General features: G+C 40.9%; 1 protein-coding gene across 6 annotated transcripts in view; it reads left to right on the forward strand.

Moving 5' to 3' along the window:
- The window catches only part of NUP214 (nucleoporin 214), a 207496-nt gene that overhangs the window by 126833 nt on the left and 55864 nt on the right, over positions 1-24799 (forward strand). For all 6 annotated transcript variants that reach the window (XM_053695786.1, XM_053695791.1, XM_053695788.1 and 3 more), the window contains exons 28-30: positions 3580-3656; positions 5101-6807; positions 6883-6953. In XM_053695786.1, the coding sequence (XP_053551761.1) occupies positions 3580-3656; positions 5101-6807; positions 6883-6953 (1855 nt within the window). The remainder of the gene's footprint in view (positions 1-3579; positions 3657-5100; positions 6808-6882; positions 6954-24799) is intronic.

Genomic DNA, 24799 nt, shown 5'->3' on the forward strand with positions numbered 1-24799 from the left:
CTTGCGAGGACCAGGTTCATACGGTTTCAATCAGACAACATGACGACTGTTGCGTACATCAACCATCAGGGGGGAACAAGAAGTTCCCTAGCGATGGAAGAAGTAACCAAAATTATTCTTTGGGCGGAGTCTCACTCCTGCCACCTGTCTGCTATCCACATCCCAGGAGTGGAAAATTGGGAAGCGGATTTTCTGAGTCGGCAGACATTGCATCCGGGGGAGTGGGAACTCCATCCGGAAATCTTTGCCCAAGTCACTCACCTGTGGGGCATTCCAGACATGGATCTGATGGCCTCTCGTCAGAACTTCAAAGTTCCTTGCTACGGGGCCAGATCCAGGGATCCCAAGGCGGCTCTAGTGGATGCACTAGTAGCACCTTGGACCTTCAAACTAGCTTATGTGTTCCCGCCATTTCCTCTCATCCCCAGGCTGATAGCCAGGATCAAGCAGGAGAGGGCGTCGGTGATCTTGATAGCTCCTGCGTGGCCACGCAGGACTTGGTATGCAGATCTGGTGAATATGTCATCGGCTCCACCTTGGAAGCTACCTTTGAGACGAGACCTTCTGGTTCAGGGTCCGTTCGAACATCCGAATCTGGTTTCACTCCAGCTGACTGCTGGGAGATTGAACGCTTGATTTTATCGAAGCGAGGATTCTCAGATTCTGTTATCGGTACTCTTGTTCAGGCCAGAAAGCCTGTGACTAGAAAGATTTACCACAAAATTTGGAAAAAATATATCTGTTGGTGTGAATCTAAAGGATTCCCTTGGGACAAGGTTAAGATTCCTAGGATTCTATCCTTCCTTCAAGAAGGATTGGACAAAGGATTATCTGCTAGTTCCCTGAAGGGACAGATTTCTGCCTTGTCGGTATTACTTCACAAAAAGCTGGCAGCTGTGCCAGATGTTCAAGCCTTTGTTCAGGCTCTGGTTAGAATCAAGCCTGTTTACAAACCTTTGACTCCTCCTTGGAGTCTCAATTTAGTTCTTTCAGTTCTTCAGGGGGTTCCGTTTGAACCCTTACATTCCGTTGATATTAAGTTATTATCTTGGAAAGTTTTGTTTTTAGTTGCGATTTCTTCTGCTAGAAGAGTCTCAGAATTATCTGCTCTGCAGTGTTCTCCTCCTTATCTGGTGTTCCATGCAGATAAGGTGGTTTTACGTACTAAACCTGGTTTTCTTCCAAAAGTTGTTTCTAACAAAAACATTAACCAGGAGATTATCGTACCTTCTCTGTGTCCAAAGCCAGTTTCAAAGAAGGAACGTTTGTTGCACAATTTGGATGTTGTTCGCGCTCTAAAATTCTATTTAGATGCTACAAAGGATTTTAGACAAACATCTTCCTTGTTTGTTGTTTATTCAGGTAAGAGGAGAGGTCAAAAAGCAACTTCTACCTCTCTCTCTTTTTGGATTAAAAGCATCATCAGATTGGCTTACGAGACTGCCGGACGGCAGCCTCCCGAAAGAATCACAGCTCATTCCACTAGGGCTGTGGCTTCCACATGGGCCTTCAAGAACGAGGCTTCTGTTGATCAGATATGTAGGGCAGCGACTTGGTCTTCACTGCACACTTTTACCAAATTTTACAAGTTTGATACTTTTGCTTCTTCTGAGGCTATTTTTGGGAGAAAGGTTTTGCAAGCCGTGGTGCCTTCCATTTAGGTGACCTGATTTGCTCCCTCCCTTCATCCGTGTCCTAAAGCTTTGGTATTGGTTCCCACAAGTAAGGATGACGCCGTGGACCGGACACACCTATGTTGGAGAAAACAGAATTTATGTTTACCTGATAAATTTCTTTCTCCAACGGTGTGTCCGGTCCACGGCCCGCCCTGGTTTTTTTAATCAGGTCTGATATTTTATTTTCTTTAACTACAGTCACCACGGTACCATATGGTTTCTCCTATGCAAATATTCCTCCTTAACGTCGGTCGAATGACTGGGGTAGGCGGAGCCTAGGAGGGATCATGTGACCAGCTTTGCTGGGCTCTTTGCCATTTCCTGTTGGGGAAGAGAATATCCCACAAGTAAGGATGACGCCGTGGACCGGACACACCGTTGGAGAAAGAAATTTATCAGGTAAACATAAATTCTGTTTTCATGGTTTTCTTCTCATAAATTCTCCTGGCATTCTTTTAGAATTCCTAGAATTTTACAGTTTCTTCAAGATGGTTTGGATAAAGGTTTGTCTGCAAGTTCCTTGAAAGGACAAATCTCTGCTCTTTCTGTTTTATTCCACAGGAAAATTGCTAAGCTTCCTGATATTCATTGTTTTGTACAGGCTTTGATTCATATCAAGCCTGTCATTAAATCAATATCTCCTCCTTGGAGTCTTAATTTGGTTTTGAAGGCTTTGCAGGCTCCTCCATTTGAGCCTATGCATTATTTGGACATTAAACTACTTTCCTGGAAAGTGTTGTTCCTTTTGACCATCTGTTCTGCTAGAAGAGTTTCTGAATTATCCGCTCTCTCTTGTGAATCTCCTTTTCTGATTTTTCATCAGGATATGGCAGTTTTGCAGACTTCATTTAAATTCTTACCTAAGGTAGTGAATTCTAACAACATTAATAGGGAAATTGTTGTCCCTTCTTTGTGTTCTAATCCTAAGAATTCTTTGGAGAGATCTTTACATTCTTTGGCTGTCGTGAGAGCTCTGAAATATTATGTTGAAGCCACTAAAGATTTCAGGAAGACTTCTAGTCTACTTGTTATCCTTTCTGGTTCCAGGAAAGGTCAGAAGGCTTCTGCCGTTTCTTTGGCATCGTGGTTAAAGCTTTTGATTCATCAAGCTTATTTGGAGTTGGGTAAAGCCCCACCTCAGCTCATTCTGCTAGATCAGTTTCCACTTCTTGGGCTTTTAAGAATGAAGCTACGGTTGATCAGATTTGCAAAGCAGCATCTTGGTCTCCTTTGCATACATTTACTAAATTTTACCATTTTGATGTGTTTGCTTCTTCGGAAGCAGTTTTTGGTAGGAAAGTTCTTCAGGCAGCTGCTTCAGTTTAATTATTCTGCTTATGATTTAAGCTTTTATTTTTATTTTTTGAGAATAAACTTATATTTGGGTTGTGGATTTATTTTTTTCAGAGAAATTGCTGTTTTATTTTGTCCCTCCCTCTCTAGTGACTCTTGCGTGGAGTTCCACATCTTGGGTATTGCTATCCCATATGTCACTAGCTCATGGACTCTTGCCAATTACATGAAAGAAAACATAATTTATGTAAGAACTTACCTGATAAATTCATTTCTTTCATATTGGGAAGAGTCCATGAGGCCCACCCTTTTTTATGGTGGTTATGATTTTTTTCTATAAAGCACAATTATTTCCAAATTCCTTTGTTGATGCTTTTTACTCCTTTCTTTATCACCCCACTTCTTGGCTATTCGTTAAACTGAATTGTGGGTGTGGTGAGGGGTGTATTTATAGGCATTTTCAGGTTTGGGAAATTCTGCCCCTCCTGGTAGGATTGTATATCCCATACGTCACTAGCTCATGGACTCTTGCCAATATGAAAGAAATGAATTTATCAGGTAAGTTCTTACATAAATCATGTTTTCTTTCTTTCTTTCCTTTTCCCCACAGTTCTGGATTCAATTTTAGTAGTGTTTCTTCAGGGGTTTCTTCCTCTGCTACCATAGGAAGCAGCAAAGCAGGTCCAGGTAATGTATCACATGATTATCTGTCTGGGCTTTAACGATTATTCTAGAACTACTTAGATGGGTTGATCAAAGGGACACAAAACTTTTTTTTTTTTTTCTATAATGATTCAGCAAGAGCAGCAATTTTAAACAACTTTCTAATTTACTCCTATTATAATTTTTTATTCGTTCTTTTGCTATCTTTATTTGAAAAAGCAGGAATGTAACGCTTAGGAGCTGGCTTATTTTTGGTTCAGCACCTGGGTAGCGCTTGCTGATTGGTGGCTACATTTAGCGCTACACACGTGCAAAGTCAAAAATGGTCCAACTCCTAAGCTTTACATTCTTGCTTTTTCAAATTAAGATAGCAAGAGAACAAAGATTTTTTTTTTTAATAGGAGTAAATTAGAAAGTTGCTTAAATTGCATGCTCTATCTGGATCATTAAAGAAAAAAATGCATTTAGTGTCCCTTTTAATGGTCGCTAAACAAATAAATCACCAACCTTGGAAAAGTTTACATTTAATACACACTGAACTTCATGGTCTAAGGGGACATTTAAATAAAAAAAAATACTATATTTATCTGTAGCAGGGGTCAACAAATCTGTTCAAAATTTAGTTGCCAGAAAGAATATTTAGGAGCCAGGCTAATATTTTTGTATATAGATATATGGAGACTAACCCACAAAGTTAGGAGCCGGGAAGAAATTCTAGGAGCCAGTGGCACAAGATCCCTGGCGCTTTGGTTTCTTGAGCCCTGCTCTATAGCATTTTTATTTTAAAACAAATGTAATTCTTTTACTGTGTGTCTAACCCAAGTAAAAACGTTATGTTGCTATTCATTTGACAAACAAATAATGAAGATTCAATATTTTAGCTGTTTTGTTCATTGGTCCAATGAATTAATAAAATGTTTGTTCTCTGTTATTCTTTCTATGCAATAGATTGTTTTCATCCATTTGGTTTGTTCCGGTAATGAACAAATCCTGGACAACATATTTAAACGTTATTCATTTGGCAAACTAATATGAATGACTAATTTTTGCACATCTGTTTGACACGTAGTTAAAGTAGTGCTCTTGTGCCAGTCTAGATAAAATTAAACGGCTGTTAAGCCAATCTGGAGCACTTATACCTGTGTATGCTCATGTCATTGGTTGTTTCCTCATCTGGTGCAGAATAAGGGTGTGCTAGCAGAGCAACAGTGAAACATGGCTTAACGAACCCTGGATCCAGGGAGCCACTGGCTCCTAACTTTTTGAGTTATTCTCCATACATTTATATACAAATACCACTGTTTGCCCCTAGAAGTATGTCTGGCTCCTAAATATTATTACTGGCTTCTGTAGTAAAAGTTGAAATAGAGCATTTTATTGTTACACTATCCCTTTAACAATTTCCATTTTATTCTGATTTTAACATTGGAATCTCACATGGTATTTTGTTTTATTATTATTATTTCAGGAACTGCTGCTCCAACGAATCAAACCAGCCAGTCACCATCATTTGTGTTTGGACCAGTGAACAAGCTTGTGTTTGGTTCTGGGTCTGAAAGTAATTTTTCTTATGGATCTCTTAAACCTGCCAGTGGGCCAGCACCCACATTGCAGCCTTTACAAACTCCAGCGGTTTCCTCCTCCACCCCCACCAGTAAACCTGAAACTACAGCAACTAAATCAGAAGATGGGCTGTTTCAGAGCTTCTCTGGAGGAGAGACTCTAGGGAGCTTCTCTGGCCTACGAGTAGGACAAGCTGAGGAGGCACCCAGAGCTGCTGCTACTGCTCAGCCTGCTAAGTTATCAAGTTCCAACCCCATGTTCAGCTTTACTGGAGTGGTACCACCTTCAAAACCTGCAGAAGCATCTTCCACAACAAACAGTTCCTCAACTGTGCTGTTTGGTAATGCCCAAACCACAAATACTGGGTCATCATCACTTTTATTTAGCAAACCTTCAGTGGTCTCGTCAAGCACGACTCCTCCTGTGGAAGCTCCATCTGTTCAACAGAACACTACAGCTCTGTCTTTTGGAAACCTCCTGAATGCTGCATCTTCCACTCCGGCATCTGGAACTCCAGCTCCTGTTACTGCAGCATCTGCCACCTTTACTGTGACTTCAGTCCCTGGTCATGCAGCACCCTCCACTACAGCACCTGTAGTTGCCTTCTTGCCTTCTACACCATCTTTGGCTCCCTCGGCTCCAGTTCCTGTTCTTGCAGCTCCCAGTTCCTGCACTGAAGTTAAGCAGTTTGTGAAACCAGATAAATCACATGGGGAAGGCTCTGCTCAGCATCACTCCCCTGCAACTCTCACAAGTGTACAGGCATCTGCTCCTTTGGCAACTACAAGCATATCACCCTTGGTAACATCTGTTGCCACTGCAGTTCCTACACAGTCTTCACCAGTAGCAGAGTCAGTAGCTTCTTCAGCTGTTCCTGCCTCAGCCGCTTCCAATCAGAATGCCATCATAACTTCCTCATCCATTATAGTCGCTCCTGCAGCCAGTACCTCATCCCCCCAAACAGCAGTGATTGCCACAGCGGCTCCCTCTCCAGCAGCAGCAGCCAGTTCTCAAGTAGCTTCTGCGCCTGCAGACACGGCCACCACAGGATCTGCATTTGTCCCAACTGCGGCTTCTACTCCAGCAGCAGCAACCACACCTACCTTTGGTCAAACACCAGGATCTGGTACAGTTTCAGCTCCATTTGGTCAAGCTGTCAGCAGCCCGGCTAATACAGTGGCAAATACAGGCAGTGGATTTGGTGCCCCGGCATTTGGTGTGGCAGGAGTAAGTGGAGGTTTTGGACAGGCATCATTTGGCCAAGGGCCCACGTTTTGGAAAGCCCCAGCCAGCTCTGCAAGCAACTTCTCCTTTACCCAGAGTTCTTTTGGTTCCCAACCAGCCTTTGGACAACCTCCTGCTTCTACTGTTGTGTCTAGTAGTGGGAGTCTATTCGGAAGTTCTGCAAGTACCACCAGCGCCAGCTCTTTTTCCTTTGGACAACCCACAAACAGTGGAACTTCGACTGCAGGAGGTGGTCTCTTTGGGCAGAGCAGTGCCCCAGTCTTTGGACAGAGCTCCGGCTTTGGACAAGGTGCCTCTGTATTTGGAAGTGCCAGCTCTTCGACAACCACCACTTCTTCTTCTGGATTTAGCTTTGGTCAGCCTTCAGGTGTGTGCCTCAATGCAACCATGTTGACTGGCCCTAAGTAGTGATGCGTAAAATCTAACAGATTATTCTTTTCAGGTTTTGCTTCAAATTCTTCTGGATCCTTGTTTGGACAGTCACAAAACTCCAATACCAGTGTCTTTGGTCAGGTATGTATGCCTTTGTGTTTATTTTACAGTTCTCCTGTATATCTGTGGATTCACTCAGGTTGGATACTGGCAAATGTTCAGAATAACTAAAAAAGAAGAAAAAAAGAAGCACTATTATGACACACTTTAAATACTATTGGGGGGGGATATGTTGTACCATAATTAAGAGAGGAGATAGGGTGACCAGATTGATAATTAAAACTTAACTTTTACTCATAATGTATAAAAAATGTGAATACTCAGACATTTAAATACAACTTAAAAACATATAAGGATGACTGCTCCCTAAGTGTATGAAGGTATACTAATAAATCCCAACCCGGGATTAAATCTGCAGTCAAAGTGGCTGATACCTATTAACGTATATTACCTTTATTGACACTACCAGAACTCCAACTCTTAAATTAAGCTTAAGTTATGTTGAGATAGTAGGATAGCTCTCACGTAGGTAGCATAAATATAAAACTATTAAGTCCACAGCAAAAATGACTGGTACTATTTACCGTTTATTACCGTAATTTTAAAGATACCAAGATTACAATTCTCAAAGCAAAGCTTAAGCTGTATTGTTATACAATGTCAACAGATATATGAGTAGTTAGTTCACATGTAGGTAGCATAAAAATAATACTAAAGAATCTGCAGCCAAAGTGGCTGATACCTATTACAGATTATTACCGTTGTTAAAGCTACCAGAATTACAGCTCTTTAAATTAAGTTTAAGATATGTTGTAATATAAGTATCATTCTCATGTATGTAGCATAAATGTAAAGCAATCAATTTCACAGCGAAAATAGCTGGAATTATTTACAGTTTATTATCGTGTGTTTAACGCTACCAAGACTACAACTATCAAAGCAAAGCTCAAACTATATTGTGATATAATAGGAACCTGAACCGCATAAAGTGGTCAACGGTTATGATAATACATCCATTTTAATGAACACAGACAGGGAGCAGTGCGAACGCCTAGTGTCAATAGAGTGTCAATAAAGTTAATATACGTTAATAAGTATCAGCCACTTTGACTGCGGATTTAATAGCTTAATATTTTCGCTACCTACATGTGACTAACCATCCGTATATCTGCTGATATGCTTTCTTTGTGACCACCGGGTTGGGGTTTATTAGTATACCTTCATACACTTAGGGAGCAGTCATCCTTATATGTTTTTTAGTTGTTTTTAAATGTCTGTGTATTCACATTTTTTATACATTATGAGTAAAAGTTAAGTTTTAATTATCAATCTGGTCACCCTATCTTCTCTCTTAGTTATGGTACAACATATCACCCCCCAATAGTATTTAAAGTGTGTCATAATAGTGCTTCTTTCTTTCTTCTTTTTTAGTTATTCAATATATAAGCACTGCCCTACCTTATGTATATATTACTATAGGAGGGATCTGGGTGTATGTTCCCTTACCCTTATCTCCCTGATTTAATTATCAGGAAATCTCATTGTTTGAACTGTTCAGAATAAGACTCGGAAATAACGATCAAATAAATAGCTATTAGAGTGCATAAATTTATGAATGTTTTTATAAAGACACAAATGCAAGTTGTTACCCAAGATCGGTTTATAATTTCAAATAGGAAAAGACTTCCTGTGTTAATTTTCACCAGGACTAAGCACGTTATGGTACTGTTTTTGTACATTGTTAATAGAAAGTTCCTTGCACACAGTTCAGAGACACACAACACACTGAGCACCAGGTTGTAGCTTAAAACACAACTTTTATCGCTTCCTTATGTTCAATAAAATACCATACAGAGTCAAACGCGTTTCGTAGATCGTATTTCCTCAATGACTCGTGTATTTATACCAAACCCTATTTAAAGGGATAAACCCCCCCCCCCCAACTTTTTAGAATTGATTGTGTCGGCATGGAACAAATGTGTTATGTACAGTGTTATAATATTAAATATATGTACAAATGCATTAATAGGATTCTGTACAATGCGCAAAAAATATGTTCTTAAAGGGACACTACCATATATGTTTTCATACCTGCTAAAGTGCATATTGTTGTTGTTATTCATGTACATACAATAGCAATATTGGGGAAATAGCAATGAACTGTGTGCCAGGAACCTTCTTTCTATTAACACTGTTTTTTTGGAAGTTGTGCTAGGGCTTTTGTGTTCCTGAGCACCGATTTAGTGAGCTTTGTTTCTCTGGGGAGCACTGAGAGCGTGACACAGGCAGCGTGAAGCATGCCGTTTTAAAATTACAATGTTAAAACGGAATATTATCACAGCTGATTTACCTAAAATATTCCATTTTGATCTACACGTATGGATCCAACTCGTATAATTTTAGGAAAAATGTTAATGCAGACAAGTCCATTTGTTTTTTATACAGTGTCTTCCATAGAAATAATCTCAAATGTGCCCCCCTCTCTTGTCAGTCTCTGATTATTTCCTAGCAATGTGCTTTGGGGCAGAGAAGTACAAATTAAAACTTAACATTTTATATAGGCTCACAGTAATATTTCTTTTAAACAAAGAAAAAACAAGCTTTTTGTATTGCAAATTATGTATGTTGGGATATTTTCACTATTCTCATATATAATTCGCTATTTTTTTTTTTAAAATATGATTTTATGCTTTAAAATGTTTGTTACTGGAAATTTCTGACGAACAATTAAATTCTTTGCAAAAATCAATAATATGCTATATATAATATATTATTATTTATTTTTCTTTCCTATGGCATGGAGAGTCCATTACGTCATTACAATTACTAGTAAGATATTCAACTCCTGGCCAGCAGGAGGAGGCAAAGAACACCCCAGCAAAGCTGTTAAGTTTAATTTCCCTTACCCACAATCCCCAGTCATTCTCTTTGCCTTTGTCAATGTAGGATGTGCGAAGATGGTGTCTGAAGATATTTAATCCTTTTATGGGTACTTTTCCCTGCAAACAAGGATTGGGGCTAAGCTGTGTCCATGTCAATCTCTTCAGTAAGAGTAGTGGTGACTTTTAGCAGTTAGAAGGCAGCGAGGATGTCTTTGCTTTATTTCTAACATTATTGCTACCCCTTCATAGAAAGCCAGGGTTGGTTACTCTGTTATTTCTTTTTCTTCAGGTCCTTGATAGAGAGTGAAGTGTCTATCGCACCTAAGAAGCTGTTCCTGCCCTGCAACTGGATCCACAGGTAAGTGCCTTTGCCTTTTAGGTACTGAAGGAAAGCACTTCAGGTGTAACAAAGTATTTTAACTCGGGGGATGGATCTGGGACACAGGGCTCAATAGGAGGGCAGCTTTGCAGGCACTCGTGCAAATAACAGGAGTTAAGGGGTTAATTTCTCCTGTTAAGTGTAGTCAGTCCACGGGTCATCATTACTTATGGGATATTAACTCCTCCCCAACAGGAAGTGCAAGAGGATCACCCAAGCAGAGCTGCTATATAGCTCCTCCCCTCTACGTCACACCCAGTCATTCTCTTGCACCCAACTAATAGATAGGATGTGTGAGAGGACTGTGGTGATTAAACTTAGTTTTTTATATCTTCAATCAAAAGTTTGTTATTTTAAACGACACCGGAGTGTGTTGTTTCCTTCTCAGGCAGAATTTGAAGAAGAATCTACCTGAGTTTTTGTATATGATCTTAGCGGACGTAACTAAGATCCGTTTGCTGTTCTCGGCCATTCTGAGGAGTAAGGTAACTTCAGATCAGGGGACAGCGGGCAGGTTCACCTGCAAAGAGGTATGTTGCAGTATATTATTTTCTAAGGAATGGAATTGACTTTGAAAATACTGCTAATACCGATATAATGTAAGTACAGCCTTAAATGCAGTAGTAGCAACTGGTATCAGGCTGACATGTATATATGTTTACACTTAAGTATTTCTGGGGAATGGCACTTCACTGGGAAAATACTTTATGCATATATCTTTTAGCCTAACTTGCAGTGGGAGCGACTAGCAGCAGGCTTTTTAAAGACATTTCATATATTTGATTTTAAACGTTTGCTGGCATGTTAAATCGTTTAATTATCTGAGGTACTTGGTGAAAATTGTTTTGGGCTTTATTTTCCACATGGCTGTCGTTGTTTTAAATTAAAACAGTTTACTGAGCTCCCCTCACTGTTGTAGTGTGAGTGGGAGGGGCCTATTTTGGCGCTTTTACTACGCATCAGAAATTCAGTCACAGTCTGTCTTTTTTTCCCTGCATGATCCAGGACGTCTCCACAGAGCTCAGGGGTCTTCAAAACTAGTTTTGAGGGAGGTAATCACTCACAGCAGACCTGTGAGACTGTGCTTGACTGTGATAAAAACGTTTATATTGTCAATTGTTATACGTTTTTCTCTGATATTAAGGGTTAATCATCCATTGCTAATGTGTGCAATCCTTTGCTAATTTTGGTTTATATAACTAATCCGGTTCATTGTTATTCAACTGTGACAGTTTTTGTGTGCTTCTTAAAGGCACAGTAACGTTTTTACATATTGCTTGTAAATTTAGTTGAAAAGTATTTCCAAGCTTGCTAGTCTAATTGCTAGTTTGTTTAAACATGTCTGACTCAGAGGAAACTCTTTGTGCAATATGTTCAAAAGCCGAGGTGGAGCCCAATAGAAATTTATGTACTAATTGCATTGATGCTACTTTAAATAAAAGTCAATCTGTACATGTTAAGCAACATTCACCAGACAACGAGAGGGAAGTTATGCCGACTAACTTGCCTCACGTGTCAGTACCTGCATCTCCCGCTCAGGAGGTGCGTGATATTGTAACGCCAAGTACATCAGGGCGGCCATTACAAATCACTTTACCTCTAAGTTCTGGCAATTTAGACAAAACTTCAGTCATAACATTAGCCATGTCTTGTAAACGAGATCACTCTGGGATGAGAACAGAGTATACTGATAATGCTAGGGCCATGTCTGATACTGCGTCACAATATGCAGAGCATGAGGACGGAGAGCTTCATTCTGCGGGTGACGGATCTGATCCAAATAAGTTGGATTCAGACATTTCAAATTTTAAGTTTAAGCTGGAAAACCTCCGTGTGTTGCTAGGGGAGGTGTTAGCGGCTCTGAATGATTGTAACACAGTTGCAATCCCAGAGAAAATGTGTAGGTTGGATAAATATTTTGCGGTACCGACGAGTACTGACGTTTTTCCTATACCTAAGAGACTTACTGAAATTATTACTAAGGAGTGGGACAGACCCGGTGTGCCTTTCTCACCCCCTCCTATATTCAGTAAAATGTTTCCAATAGACGCCACCACACGGGACTTATGGCAAACAGTCCCTAAGGTGGAGGGAGCAGTTTCTACTTTAGCTAAGCGTACCACTATCCCGGTGGAGGATAGCTGTGCTTTTTCAGATCCAATGGATAAAAAGTTAGAGGGTTACCTTAAGAAAATGTTTGTTCAACAAGGTTTTATATTACAACGTAGAATCAAAGTGGAAATCAGGAGCACCGGCAGCAGGTAGTTTAAAAATTAAACATTTATTTTTACACCTTAGTGTTGGTAAAATATTCCAAATGCTTGGCACAAACAATGGAAATGAAGATTAGGATAGTCTGTTGACAACAACCTTACATGTTTCAGCTCCAAGAGCCGTCCTCATAAGCTGCTGTCTGACTTAATAAAATTAACATATTTAAAAGCAGCAGACAAATCCTATTGGTTACAACTTGATTAGTAAACTAGTAACACTTGTAAACCTACTATATAACTTGCTAGTGTTTAACCCTTAAGCTCCCTTTTTACAGAGTGCAACAATTAAGTAAAAACTTTGTACTTCAGTGCCCTTTTATACACAGAATGTTAATAAAGAGTAAGGATATAAAGACAATTTTACAATCCCTTCTATCAGTTAACAAATCATTTGAAACCATTTATAACTGTTTATACCAATTCTTCCTAACATAGGGGATTGACCTATTACTGTGTATAAATAATAGTAGCTTTTTATTTTGCATCTTTACTTTTTTACAACTTCCTGTACTATTCACAGCACATAATCAATTAGGGAAACTTCTATTTCATGCTACCACTATAGGCTAAGGTACTGGGAGCTATGTTTTGAATCCTGTGATACATATGTAGATACTCATTATTTATCTTATCAAACTTGTCCTTTGATAGGTACCCACAATTTCTACAAATGTGTGTGTATACATTCTCTATGATTAATTTAATTTGATTTGTTTTATGGAGTAACCCAAAATATGTATGTAGTATAGTGAAAGCCTGCCATGCCCTTATATCCTGATTATTATCGTGCAAGGTAATTGTAGATGATGATCTGTGACTAGTCTTAACTGTCATTGCCAAAAATTCATGAGGTCATAGTCAGAGTTAAAACCATTAGGGACCCTGGTTTTTAACTTAAAAATCCAAAATACTTCCTGTCTACCCAGGATTGTCTCTCTATCCCCACCATTTCTGGGGGGCAGTATCCTTTCTATAGCAGTCCAGAGAAAACTGCTAGTGTCTTTGTTATGGACTGTGACAAAATGTTGTACCAAAGGTGTACTAGCTTTCCCTATTTTTATGGAGGAAAGGTGCTCCCTTATTCTGGATCTCACCTCCCTAATTGTGAGACCTACATACTGTTTCTGACACTCTGTACACGTAATCAAATAAATGATAAACGTGGACCTACAGTTCATACACATACGTTTTTGGTACTCTTGTCCAGTATGGGTCGAAATGAAACTTGTCCCTGTGTCTACTTTTGCACAGGCTACACAGTTCATGTAATGACATTTATACATGCCTCTTGATGTCAACCATGATGAATCTTGTGTCAGTTCCTTGCTAGGTAATTTTGTGGGGGATACCATATTTCCTATGCTCATATTCTTTTTGTATGCAAATCTGCAATCCTTAACATTGATGTCTGCTAAGCCATCGTCTGCTCTTAATAAGGGGAGATGTTTTCTAATTATATTACAGATATTAGAATATTGACTACTATATGTTGTTACAAACAGTAAATCTTTAGATTCATCTCTCTTTTTTGCATCTCTTCTCCCCTTACCAAGAAGATCCTTGCGATCCAGTTTCATTACTGACTGCTTGGCTGATTCTATCAACTTTTTCTGATAACCCCTCTGTTCTAACCTTTCTGTTAGTAAAGTGGATTGTTCATGATAGCTGTTATCATCTGAACAATTTCGTTTCAATCGTGTATACTGACCTTTTGCTATCCCTTTGAATGTACTTGTTGGATGGCAACTGGCTGCATGTAGCAATGTATTTCCTGATATGGGCTTTCTGTAAACTGTAGATCTAACAAGTTCCCCATTACTTCCACTAAGTGTGACATCAAGATAATTGATCTGCTTCCTATCAAATTCCAAAGTGAATTTCAAACCTACATCATTTGTATTTAAACCTCCTACAAATTTTTTCATTGTTTCATGATCGCCTTGCCAGATGAAAAGCAGATCATCTATGAAGCGTTTGTATACAACTATGTTATCTCTGAAAGGGTTCCCATCTCCAAATATGCTGCACCGCTCCCACCAACCTAAAAATAGGTTGGCATATGAGGGCGCAAATTTTGCCCCCATAGCGGTGCCGCATACCTGAAGATAGAAAACCCCCTCAAATGAAAAATAGTTGTGTTTCAGAAGAAAATCTGTGACTCTTACTACAAACTCACAATACTCTGGATTACTACCATAATATTTTCTCATGAAAAAAGCTATCGCTTGTAATCCTCTTGCATGTGGTATTGAAGAGTAGAGTGATTGGACATCTACTGTTAACCAAGTAAACTTATCACTCCACTCTATATCTGAAACTATTTGCAATATATGCTTTGTGTCCTTTACATGGCTCCAGAGATCAAGTACCATTGGCTGTAAGATCTTATCTAGCCATTCTGACAGGTGTTCTGAAAAAGACCCTATTCCACTTACTATAGGTCTTCCTATCACATTCTCTGTACTCTTGTGTACTTTAGGAAGATGATTAAAGGTCGGTATTTTGGGGTTGGTAATCACTAAGTAATCACTAGTATCTTTTTCAATGAAACCTAGTTCCACACCATCATCTACTAAGTCTTGTAACTTTTTGTTAAAGATATTAGTTGGATCATTAGTTAGTGTTCTATAATTCAATGGGTTATTCAACTGCCTAAGAGCTTCATTAACAAAATCATCTCTATTCTGAACCACAACTGAGCCCCCCTTATCTGCGGCACGTATTACCAGATCTTTATTCTGTGCCAATTTCTTCAGTATTTCCATTTCATTATATGTTAGATTGTATTTGGTATTAGTCTGAGTATAGTATAGATTAGTAAGATCTTCTTCTACTCTGTTTTGGAATTTTTCTATTATATTCCCTCTACTCTGTAATGGGTAGAAGGTAGAACTTTTCTTAAATTTGGGGGTACATATAGCCGATTCAGAAATGGACCCATCCCCGACACTTTCTTCTGCTAAAGTTTCCAATGTATTTAAGTCACAAAGATGCTGGAAATCTATTCCACTTGTATCCCTGCCAGTCTTAAAGCTAGGCTGAACAACCATGCTCTCTTGTGGCTGGAATTCATTGGAAGAGTGTTTATTCACAGAAAAATGCTTCTTTAAAGTTAATCTTCTAATCAATTTATTTACGTCCAATAATGTATTAAACAAATTGAATGAACTAGTGGGGACAAACCCCAAACCTAAACCCAACAATTTTAATTCCACATCATTCAGGGTGTAAGCAGACAGATTTATTACATTATTGATTGGAAATGTATTGGTGACATTTGCTATTGGTAGCGTGTTTGTCTCTGTTGTGTTCTGAGTGAGTACCTTCCTCTTGTTGATCCTCTGTTGCCTCGCCCCCCCCCGTCTGGTTTTGGCTGGGGGATACAAAAAACCTGGTTCATTTCTGATCTCTCAATGGTGTCTGGATTGCTAATTAGATTACCTCCACTAGGTGTCTGATCTGGTACTGGGGTACTATACTTGGATTTTGAGCCCTTCTGGGTGTTTTTTAATATAGACACCGGCTGTTGTATAAGTACTTTAGGTGTAACTACCTGTGGCTGTGTGTTTTCTTTAGGTGTAGCTAAATGTTGACTGTAATTTACTTGTCCCATTTGTTGTTGATTATAGTGGTAGTTACTCATAGCTTGACTGTTCTGTACAATGTGATCTGTGTCTTCTTCTCCCCCAGAACAAGAGCTGTCCCCTGTCCCTTCTGTTTCACTATCAGAGAATTGAATTCGCCTTCCACTTCTACCTCTCCCCCTGTTCCTACGACCTCTACCTCTATTGCCAAAGTTGTTCCTTAGATTAAAATCTCGTCTGGTCTGAAACCTCTCTTTTCTATTCCAAATATATACCATGTTATTTGTATAGTCTGACTGATCTCTCACAAATTTGGAATGCTTCCTGTCTAGCAATACTTTTTTGGCTTCAGCCACAACATCTTGCAGGGTTTGGTCAAATACAGGGTAGCTTGTATGTTCACTTCTAATATTCAATTCATCCTGTATTAGGCTAATCACATTTTTTACACTAAGCAACTGATTTGTTTTATACTGTATTAGTAGTTGCATCAATCTGAACGAGCACTCAGATAAAACATCATTCCACTGATTAATAAATACCCTGTCCTCTGTCACAAAAGTAGGATATTTGTTTAACCTTAGACCTCTTGGTATTATATTAAGTTTAGTATAACTTTCCAATGTCCAAATGTCCCATTTTAATTTATTTTCTTTTATCAAATTGAACTCCATCTCTTCAAATAATGCTGAAAGAGTATACTTAGATCTGTCCATAGAAAATATAGTTTCACACTCAGGATTCTTATCATCCCTTTCTTGTGCACTCCTTAAAGAAAAGAAAGTTTGTGGTCTTACTGCAACTTCCATTTGTGCCTCCATGTTTCAGGACTGAGCAGAAAAATATATATATACCTCCTCAATCTGTCTTTGCTGTTAGAGTAAGCGTTGCCCAAACGCTATTGTAGTTATACAAATGTTCAACAAGATTTCACAGCAAATAAAGATGATGGCAATACTGAAAAGCATATAAAAAGCTGGCATAAAGCCCACACTGTAGTGAGTGTTAGTAGCGTGTACCCATTTACAATGGCAACCAGTCCCATATAGTAACAAATAAAGGTATTCTTACCGTGCCCCCCTGTGTATGCCGGCCGGTCCCAGGGTAGAGGCTGAGTGTGTCACGCTGTTACAATCCTCTCCTGGATCTCTTCCGACACCTATCCCGTGTCTCTCAGCGTCCTCTGTTCCTCCAATCAGCCTGCCATACCCTCCTCAGCCTATAGCAATAGGGGGGCGCGGTTGCGCTTCTGGTGCGTGCGTCCGATGACGTCGGCCTTTATATTACAACCCCTTGCATGCATTGCGCCTGTCACGGCTGCGGCTGCATTTTGGTTTGAGTCTCTGGAAGACACCCTTGACTCAGCGACATTAGATGAGATTTCACTTAAGCTTAAAACCCTTAAGCTAGCTAATTCATTTATTTCTGATGCCGTAGTACATTTAACTAAACTTACGGCTAAGAATTCCGGATTCGCCATTCAGGCACGCAGAGCGCTGTGGCTAAAATCCTGGTCAGCTGATGTAACTTCTAAATCGAAATTACTTAACATACCTTTCAAGGGGCAGACTTTATTCGGGCCCGGTTTGAAAGAAATTATTGCTGATATTACGGGAGGTAAAGGCCATGCCCTGCCTCAAGACAGAGCCAAACCTAGGGCTAGACAGTCTAATTTTCGTGCCTTTCGTAACTTCAAGGCAGGAGCAGCATCAACTTCCTCTGCTCCAAAACAGGAAGGAGCTGTTGCTCGCTACAGACAAGGCTGGAAACCTAACCAGACCTGGAACAAGGGCAAGCAGGCCAGAAAACCTGCTGCTGCCCCTAAGACAGCATGAAGTGAGGGCCCCCGATCCGGAAGCGGATCTAGTGGGGGGCAGACTCTCTCTTCGCCCAGGCTTGGGCAAGAGATGTCCAGGATCCCTGGGCGTTGGAGATCATATCTCAGGGATATCTTCTGGACTTCAAAGCTTCTCCTCCACAAGGGAGATTTCACCTTTCAAGGTTGTCAACAAACCAGATAAAGAAAGAGGCGTTTCTACGCTGTGTACAAGACCTTTTACTAATGGGAGTGATCCACCCAGTTCCGCGGTTGGAACACGGACAAGGGTTTTACTCATTTCTGTTTGTGGTTCCCAAAAAAGAGGGAACCTTCAGACCAATATTGGATTTAAAGATCCTAAACAAATTCCTAAGAGTTCCATCGTTCAAGATGGAAACTATTCGGACAATCTTACCCATGATCCAAAGAGGTCAGTACATGACCACAGTGGATTTAAAGGATGCTTACCTTCACATACCGATTCACAGAGAACATTACCGGTATCTAAGGTTTGCCTTCCTAGACAGGCATTACCAGTTTGTAGCTCTTCCCTTCGGGTTGGCTACGGCTCCAAGAATCTTTACAAAGGTTCTGGGCTCTCTTCTGGCGGTACTAAGACCGCGAGGAATTTCGGTAGCTCCGTACCTAGACGACATTCTGATACAAGCGTCAAGCTTTCAATCTGCCAAGTCTCATACAGAGTTAGTACTGGCTTTTCTAAGGTCGCATGGGTGGAAAGTGAACGAGGAGAAGAGTTCTCTCTTACCACTCACAAGAGTTCCTTTCTTGGGGACTCTTATAGATTCTGTAGAAATGAAAATTTACCTGACAGAGGACAGGTTAACAAAGCTTCTAAATGCTTGCCGTGTCCTTCATTCCATTCAACACCCGTCAGTGGCTCAATGCATGGAGTTAATCGGCTTAATGGTAGCGGCAATGGACATAGTTCCTTTTGCACGCCTGCACCTCAGACCGCTGCAATTGTGCATGCTAAGTCAGTGGAATGGGGATTACTCAGATTTGTCCCCTACGCTGAATCTGGATCAGGAGACCTGAGATTCTCTTCTATGGTGGCTTTCTCGGCCGCATCTGTCCAGGGGGATGCCCTTCAGCAGACCAGACTGGACAATTGTAACTACAGACGCCAGCCTTCTAGGTTGGGGCGCTGTCTGGAATTCCCTGAAGGCTCAGGGATCATGGACTCAAGAGGAGAGTCTCCTTCCAATAAACATTCTGGAATTGAGAGCAGTTCTCAATGCCCTACTGGCTTGGCCTCAGTTAGCAACTCTGAGGTTTATCAGGTTTCAGTCGGACAACATCACGACTGTGGCTTACATCAACCATCAGGGAGGGACAAGAAGTTCCCTAGCGATGATGGAAGTATCAAAGATAATTCGCTGGGCAGAGTCTCACTCTTGCCACCTGTCAGCGATCCACATCCCAGGAGTGGACAACTGGGAGGCGGATTTCCTAAGTCGCCAGACTTTTCATCCGGGGGAGTGGGAACTTCATCCGGAGGTCTTTGCCCAAATACTTTGACGTTGGGGCAAACCAGATATGGATCTCATGGCGTCTCGCCAGAACGCCAAGCTTCCTCGTTACGGGTCCAGGTCCAGGGACCCGGGAGCGGTCCTGATAGATGCCTTGACAGCACCTTGGACCTTCAGGATGGCTTATGTGTTTCCACCATTCCCGATGCTTCCTCGTTTGATTGCAAGGATCAAACAGGAGAAAGCATCAGTGATTCTAATAGCGCCTGCGTGGCCACGCAGGACCTGGTATGCAGATCTAGTGGACATGTCATCCTGTCCACCTTGGTCTCTGCCTCTGAGACAGGACCTTCTAATTCAGGGTCCTTTCAAACATCAAAACCTAATTTCTCTGAAGCTGACTGCATGGAAATTGAACGCTTAATTTTATCAAAGCGTGGATTTTCAGAGCCAGTAATTGATACCTTAATACAGGCTAGGAAACCTGTTACCAGGAAAATTTACCATAAGATATGGCGTAAATACTTACACTGGTGCGAATCCAAGGGTTACTCATGGAGTAAGGTTAGGATTCCTAGGATATTGTCTTTTCTACAAGAAGGTTTAGAAAAGGGTTTATCTGCTAGTTCGTTAAAGGGACAGATCTCAGCTCTGTCCATCCTTTTACACAAGCGTCTGTCAGAGGTTCCAGACGTTCAGGCTTTTTGTCAGGCTTTGGCCAGGATTAAGCCTGTGTTTAAATCTGTTGCTCCGCCGTGGAGCTTAAACTTAGTTCTTAACGTTTTGCAGGGTGTTCCGTTTGAACCCCTTCACTCCATTGATATCAAGCTGTTATCTTGGAAAGTTCTGTTTTTAATGGCTATTTCCTCGGCTCGTAAAGTCTCTGAATTATCAGCCTTACATTGTGATTCTCCGTATCTGATTTTTCATTCAGATAAGGTAGTTCTGCGTACTAAACCTGGGTTCTTACCTAAGGTAGTCACTAACAAGAATATCAATCAAGAGATTGTTGTTCCATCATTGTGTCCTAACCCTTCCTCAAAGAAGGAACGACTTCTGCACAATCTAGATGTAGTCCGTGCCCTGAAATTTTATTTACAGGCAACTAAAGATTTTCGACAAACTTCTTCCCTGTTTGTCGTTTATTCTGGACAGAGGAGAGGTCAAAAAGCATCTACTACCTCTCTATCCTTTTGGCTTCGTAGCATAATACGTTTAGCCTATGAGACTGCTGGACAGCAAGCTCCTGAAAGGATTACAGCTCATTCTACTAGAGCTATGGCTTCCACTTGGGCCTTTAAGAACGAGGCCTCTGTTGAACAGATTTGCAAGGCTGCAACTTGGTCTTCTCTTCATACTTTTTCCAAATTTTACAAATTTGACACTTTTGCTTCTTCGGAGGCTGTTTTTGGGAGAAAGGTTCTTCAGGCAGTGGTTCCTTCCGTATAGAGATCCTGCCTGTCCCTCCCGTCATCCGTGTACTTAGCTTTGGTATTGGTATCCCATAAGTAATGATGACCCGTGGACTGACTACACTTAACAGGAGAAAACATAATTTATGCTTACTTGATAAATTCCTTTCTCCTGTAGTGTAGTCAGTCCACGGCCCGCCCTGTTTTTTAAGGCAGGTCTAAATTTTTTAATTATACTCCAGTCACCACTGCACCCTATAGTTTCTCCTTTCTCGTTTGGTTCCTGGTCGAATGACTGGGTGTGACGTAGAGGGGAGGAGCTATATAGCAGCTCTGCTTGGGTGATCCTCTTGCACTTCCTGTTGGGGAGGCGTTAATATCCCATAAGTAATGATGACCCGTGGACTGACTACACTACAGGAGAAAGGAATTTATCAGGTAAGCATAAATTATGTTTTTACCCCCTTTTTTTATTGTGAGCCTGGCTAGAGAGTGGGGCAAATATGCATGGACATTTATTTTATTATATATTATCCCCAGACCGGCAGCATATGTCTCTTAACTAATCATAGACCACTGCAGACCAGTATTTAAGTGTATAAATAAAGTGTATAACATTGTAGTGTTATAATTGCACTTTAGTAATTATTAGGATTTCATAACTGACTGCATTAATAGTTTCATGGGCAGTTGGGGACCTTTTATTTCTTTGTTTAGCCTTGCCATGGTTTTATTTTATTTCTCTGTATGACACTGGTGTTCATATTGTGGACATCTATTTCTGACCTGTTTCCCTAAGACTTATCATACGGCGATGGCGCAAGTATTACCGTTAAGGGAACTGTATTTTTAATATTTCTACCGATCCTTCGACTGTAGTTTATTTATTCTCAGGACCGGATACTCGGCTGTGAATATTGTTCTCTACGGAGGGCAACATAATGGTCAGTTAAATTTTTGTTTCTTAATCCTTATTGCTAAGCGTGTTAGCATGATAGGGGTTTTGTGTAAGACTATGGTGTTTTTCTGCTTCGTATGCGCAAAATTTGCACGCGGACAGAAATGAAATACGCAGTTTCTCTTGTAAGGTGTATCCAGTCCACGGATCATCCATTACTTGTGGGATATTCTCCTTCCCAACAGGAAGCTGCAAGAGGATCACCCACAGCAGAGCTGTCTATATAGCTCCTCCTCTAACTGCCACTACCAGTCATTCTCTTGCAGCTCTCGACAAGAAAGGAAGTAGCTAGAGAGATGTGATGTTTTTATTTAGTTTATCTTCAATCAAAAGTTTATTTTCAAATGGTACCGGAGTTGTACTATTTTAGCCTCAGGCAGAAAGTAGAAGAAGAGTCTGCCTGTGGTCTTTGATGATCTTAGCAGGTTGTAACTAAGATCCATTGCTGTTCTCACACATAACTGAAGAGAGAGGTAACTTCAGCTGGGAGAATGGCGTGCAGGGTCTCCTGCTATGAGGTATGTGCAGTTTAAATTTTTCTAGAGAAATGAATATGCTAGAAAATGCTGTCAATACCGGATTTATTTAAGGTAAGCCTAAGTACAGTGATTTAATAACGACTAGTATCATGCTTGCTGTAAAAGGTAATATTCTTATTACTTTCTCACATTACTGAAAAATAAAATGTTTGCTGGAAGTGTTTAAACTTTTTTTATACATATTGGTGATAAAACTTTATTGGGGCGCTATGGCTTAAATCCTGGTCAGCTGACGTTACTTCAAAGTCTAAGCTTCTCAATATTCCCTTCAAGGGGCAGACCCTATTCGGGCCTGGACTGAAGGAGATCATTTCTGATATTACTGGAGGAAAAGGTCATGCCCTTCCTCAGGATAGGTCTAACAAATTAAGGACCAAACAAACTAATTTTCGTGCCTTTCGAAACTTTAAGACGAGCGCGGCATCATCTTCCTCTAATACAAAACAAGAGGGAAATTTTGCCAGTCCAAGCCAGTCTGGAGACCTAACCAGGCTTGGAACAAAGGTAAACAGGCCAAGAAGCCTGCTGCTGCCTCTAAAACAGCATGAAAGATTAGCCCCCGATCCGGTAACGGATCTAGTAGGGGGCAGACTTTCTCTCTTCGCCCAGGCTTGGGCAAGAGACGTCCAGGATCCCTGGGCGTTGGAAATTGTGTCCCAGGGATATCTTCTGGACTTCAAAGCTTCTTCCCCAAAAGGAAGATTTCACCTTTCACAATTATCTGCAGACCAGATAAAGAGAGAGGCATTCTTGCATTGTGTTCAAGACCTCCTAGTTATGGGAGTGATCCACCCAGTTCCAAAGGAGGAACAGGGGCAAGGATTCTATCTGGGAACTCTGATAGATTCTGTAGAAATGAGGATTTACCTGACAGAGGCCAGGTTGTCAAAACTTCTAAATTCCTGTTGTGTTCTTTATTCTACTTCTCGCCCTTCGGTGGCTCAGTGTATGGAAGTAATCGGCTTAATGGTAGCGGCAATGGACATAGTGCCGTTTGCCCGCTTTCATCTCAGACCGCTGCAACTCTGCATGCTCAGTGAGTGGAATGGGGATTACACAGATTTGTCCCCTCTACTAAATCTGGATCAAGAGATCAGGGATTCTCTTCTTCCGCAGACCAGATTGGACAATAGTAACAACAGATGCCAGCCTTCTGGGCTGGGGGGCAGTCTGGAACTCTCTGAAGGCTCAGGGGTCATGGACTCAGGAGGAGGCTCTCCTTCCGATAAACATTCTGGAACTAAGAGCGATATTCAATGCTCTTCAGGCTTGGCCTCAGCTAGCGGCAGTGAGGTTCATCAGATTTCAGTCGGACAACATCACGACTTTAGCTTACATCAACCATCAAGGGGGAACAAGGAGTTCCTTAGCGATGGAGGTTTCAAAGATCATTTGTTGGGCAGAGATTCACTCTTGCCAACTAACAGCTATCCATATCCCAGGAGTAGAGAACTGGGAGCTGGGAGCTCCATCCAGGGGAGTGGGAGCTCCATCCGGAGGTGTTTGCACAATTGATTCAACGTTGGGGCAAACCAGAACTGGATCTCATGGCGTCTCGCCAGAACGCCAAGCTTCCTTGTTACAGATCCAGGTCCAGGGATCCCAAGGCAGCGCTGATAGATGCTCTAGCAGCGCCTTGGTCCTTCAACCTGGCTTATGTGTTTCCACCGTTTCCTCTGCTCCCTCGTCTGATTGCCAAGGTCAAGCAGGAGAGAGCATCAGTGATTTCGATAGCACCCGCGTGGCCACGCAGGACTTGGTATGCATATCTGGTGGACATGTCATCCTTTCCACCATGGACTCTGCCTCTGAGGCAGAACCTTCTACTTCAGGGTCCTTTCAACCATCCAAATCTAATTTCTCTGCGGCTGACTGCTTGGAGATTGAACGCTTGATTTTATCAAAGCGTGGTTTCTTCGAGTCGGTCATTGATACCTTAATACAGGCAAGAAAGCCTGTCACCAGGAAAATCATAAGATATGGTGTAAATATCTTCATTGGTGTGAATCCAAGGGTTACTCATGGAGTAAGGTCAGGATTCCTAGAATATTATCTTTTCTCCAAGATGGATTGGAGAAGGGTTTGTCAGCAAGTTCCTTAAAGGGACAGATTTCTGCTCTGTCTATTCTTTTGCACAAACGTCTGGCTGAGGTTCCAGACGTGCAGGCATTTTGTCAGGCTTTAGTCATAATTAATCCTGTGTTTAAACCTGTTGCTCCGCCTTGGAGTTTAAATTTAGTTCTTAAGGTTCTTCAAGGGGTTCCGTTTGAACCTTTGCATTCCATAGATATTAAGCTCTTATCTTGGAAAGTTTTGTTTTTAGTAGCTATCTCCTCGGCTCGAAGAGTTTCAGAGTTATCTGCTTTACAATGTGATTCTCCTTATCTAATTTTTCATTCCGATAAGGTAGTGTTACGTACCAAACCTGGTTTTCTACCGAAGGTGGTATCTAATAAAAATATCAATCAAGAGATTGTTGTACCGTCACTGTGTCCTAATCCTTCTTCAAAGAAGGAACGTCTTTTACACAATCTTGACGTGGTTCGTGCTTTAAAGTTTTATTTACAAGCTACTAAAGATTTTCGTCAAAC

The sequence above is a fragment of the Bombina bombina genome, chromosome 12, assembly GCF_027579735.1.
Source record: "Bombina bombina isolate aBomBom1 chromosome 12, aBomBom1.pri, whole genome shotgun sequence".
Classification (NCBI taxonomy): Eukaryota; Metazoa; Chordata; class Amphibia; order Anura; family Bombinatoridae; genus Bombina; species Bombina bombina.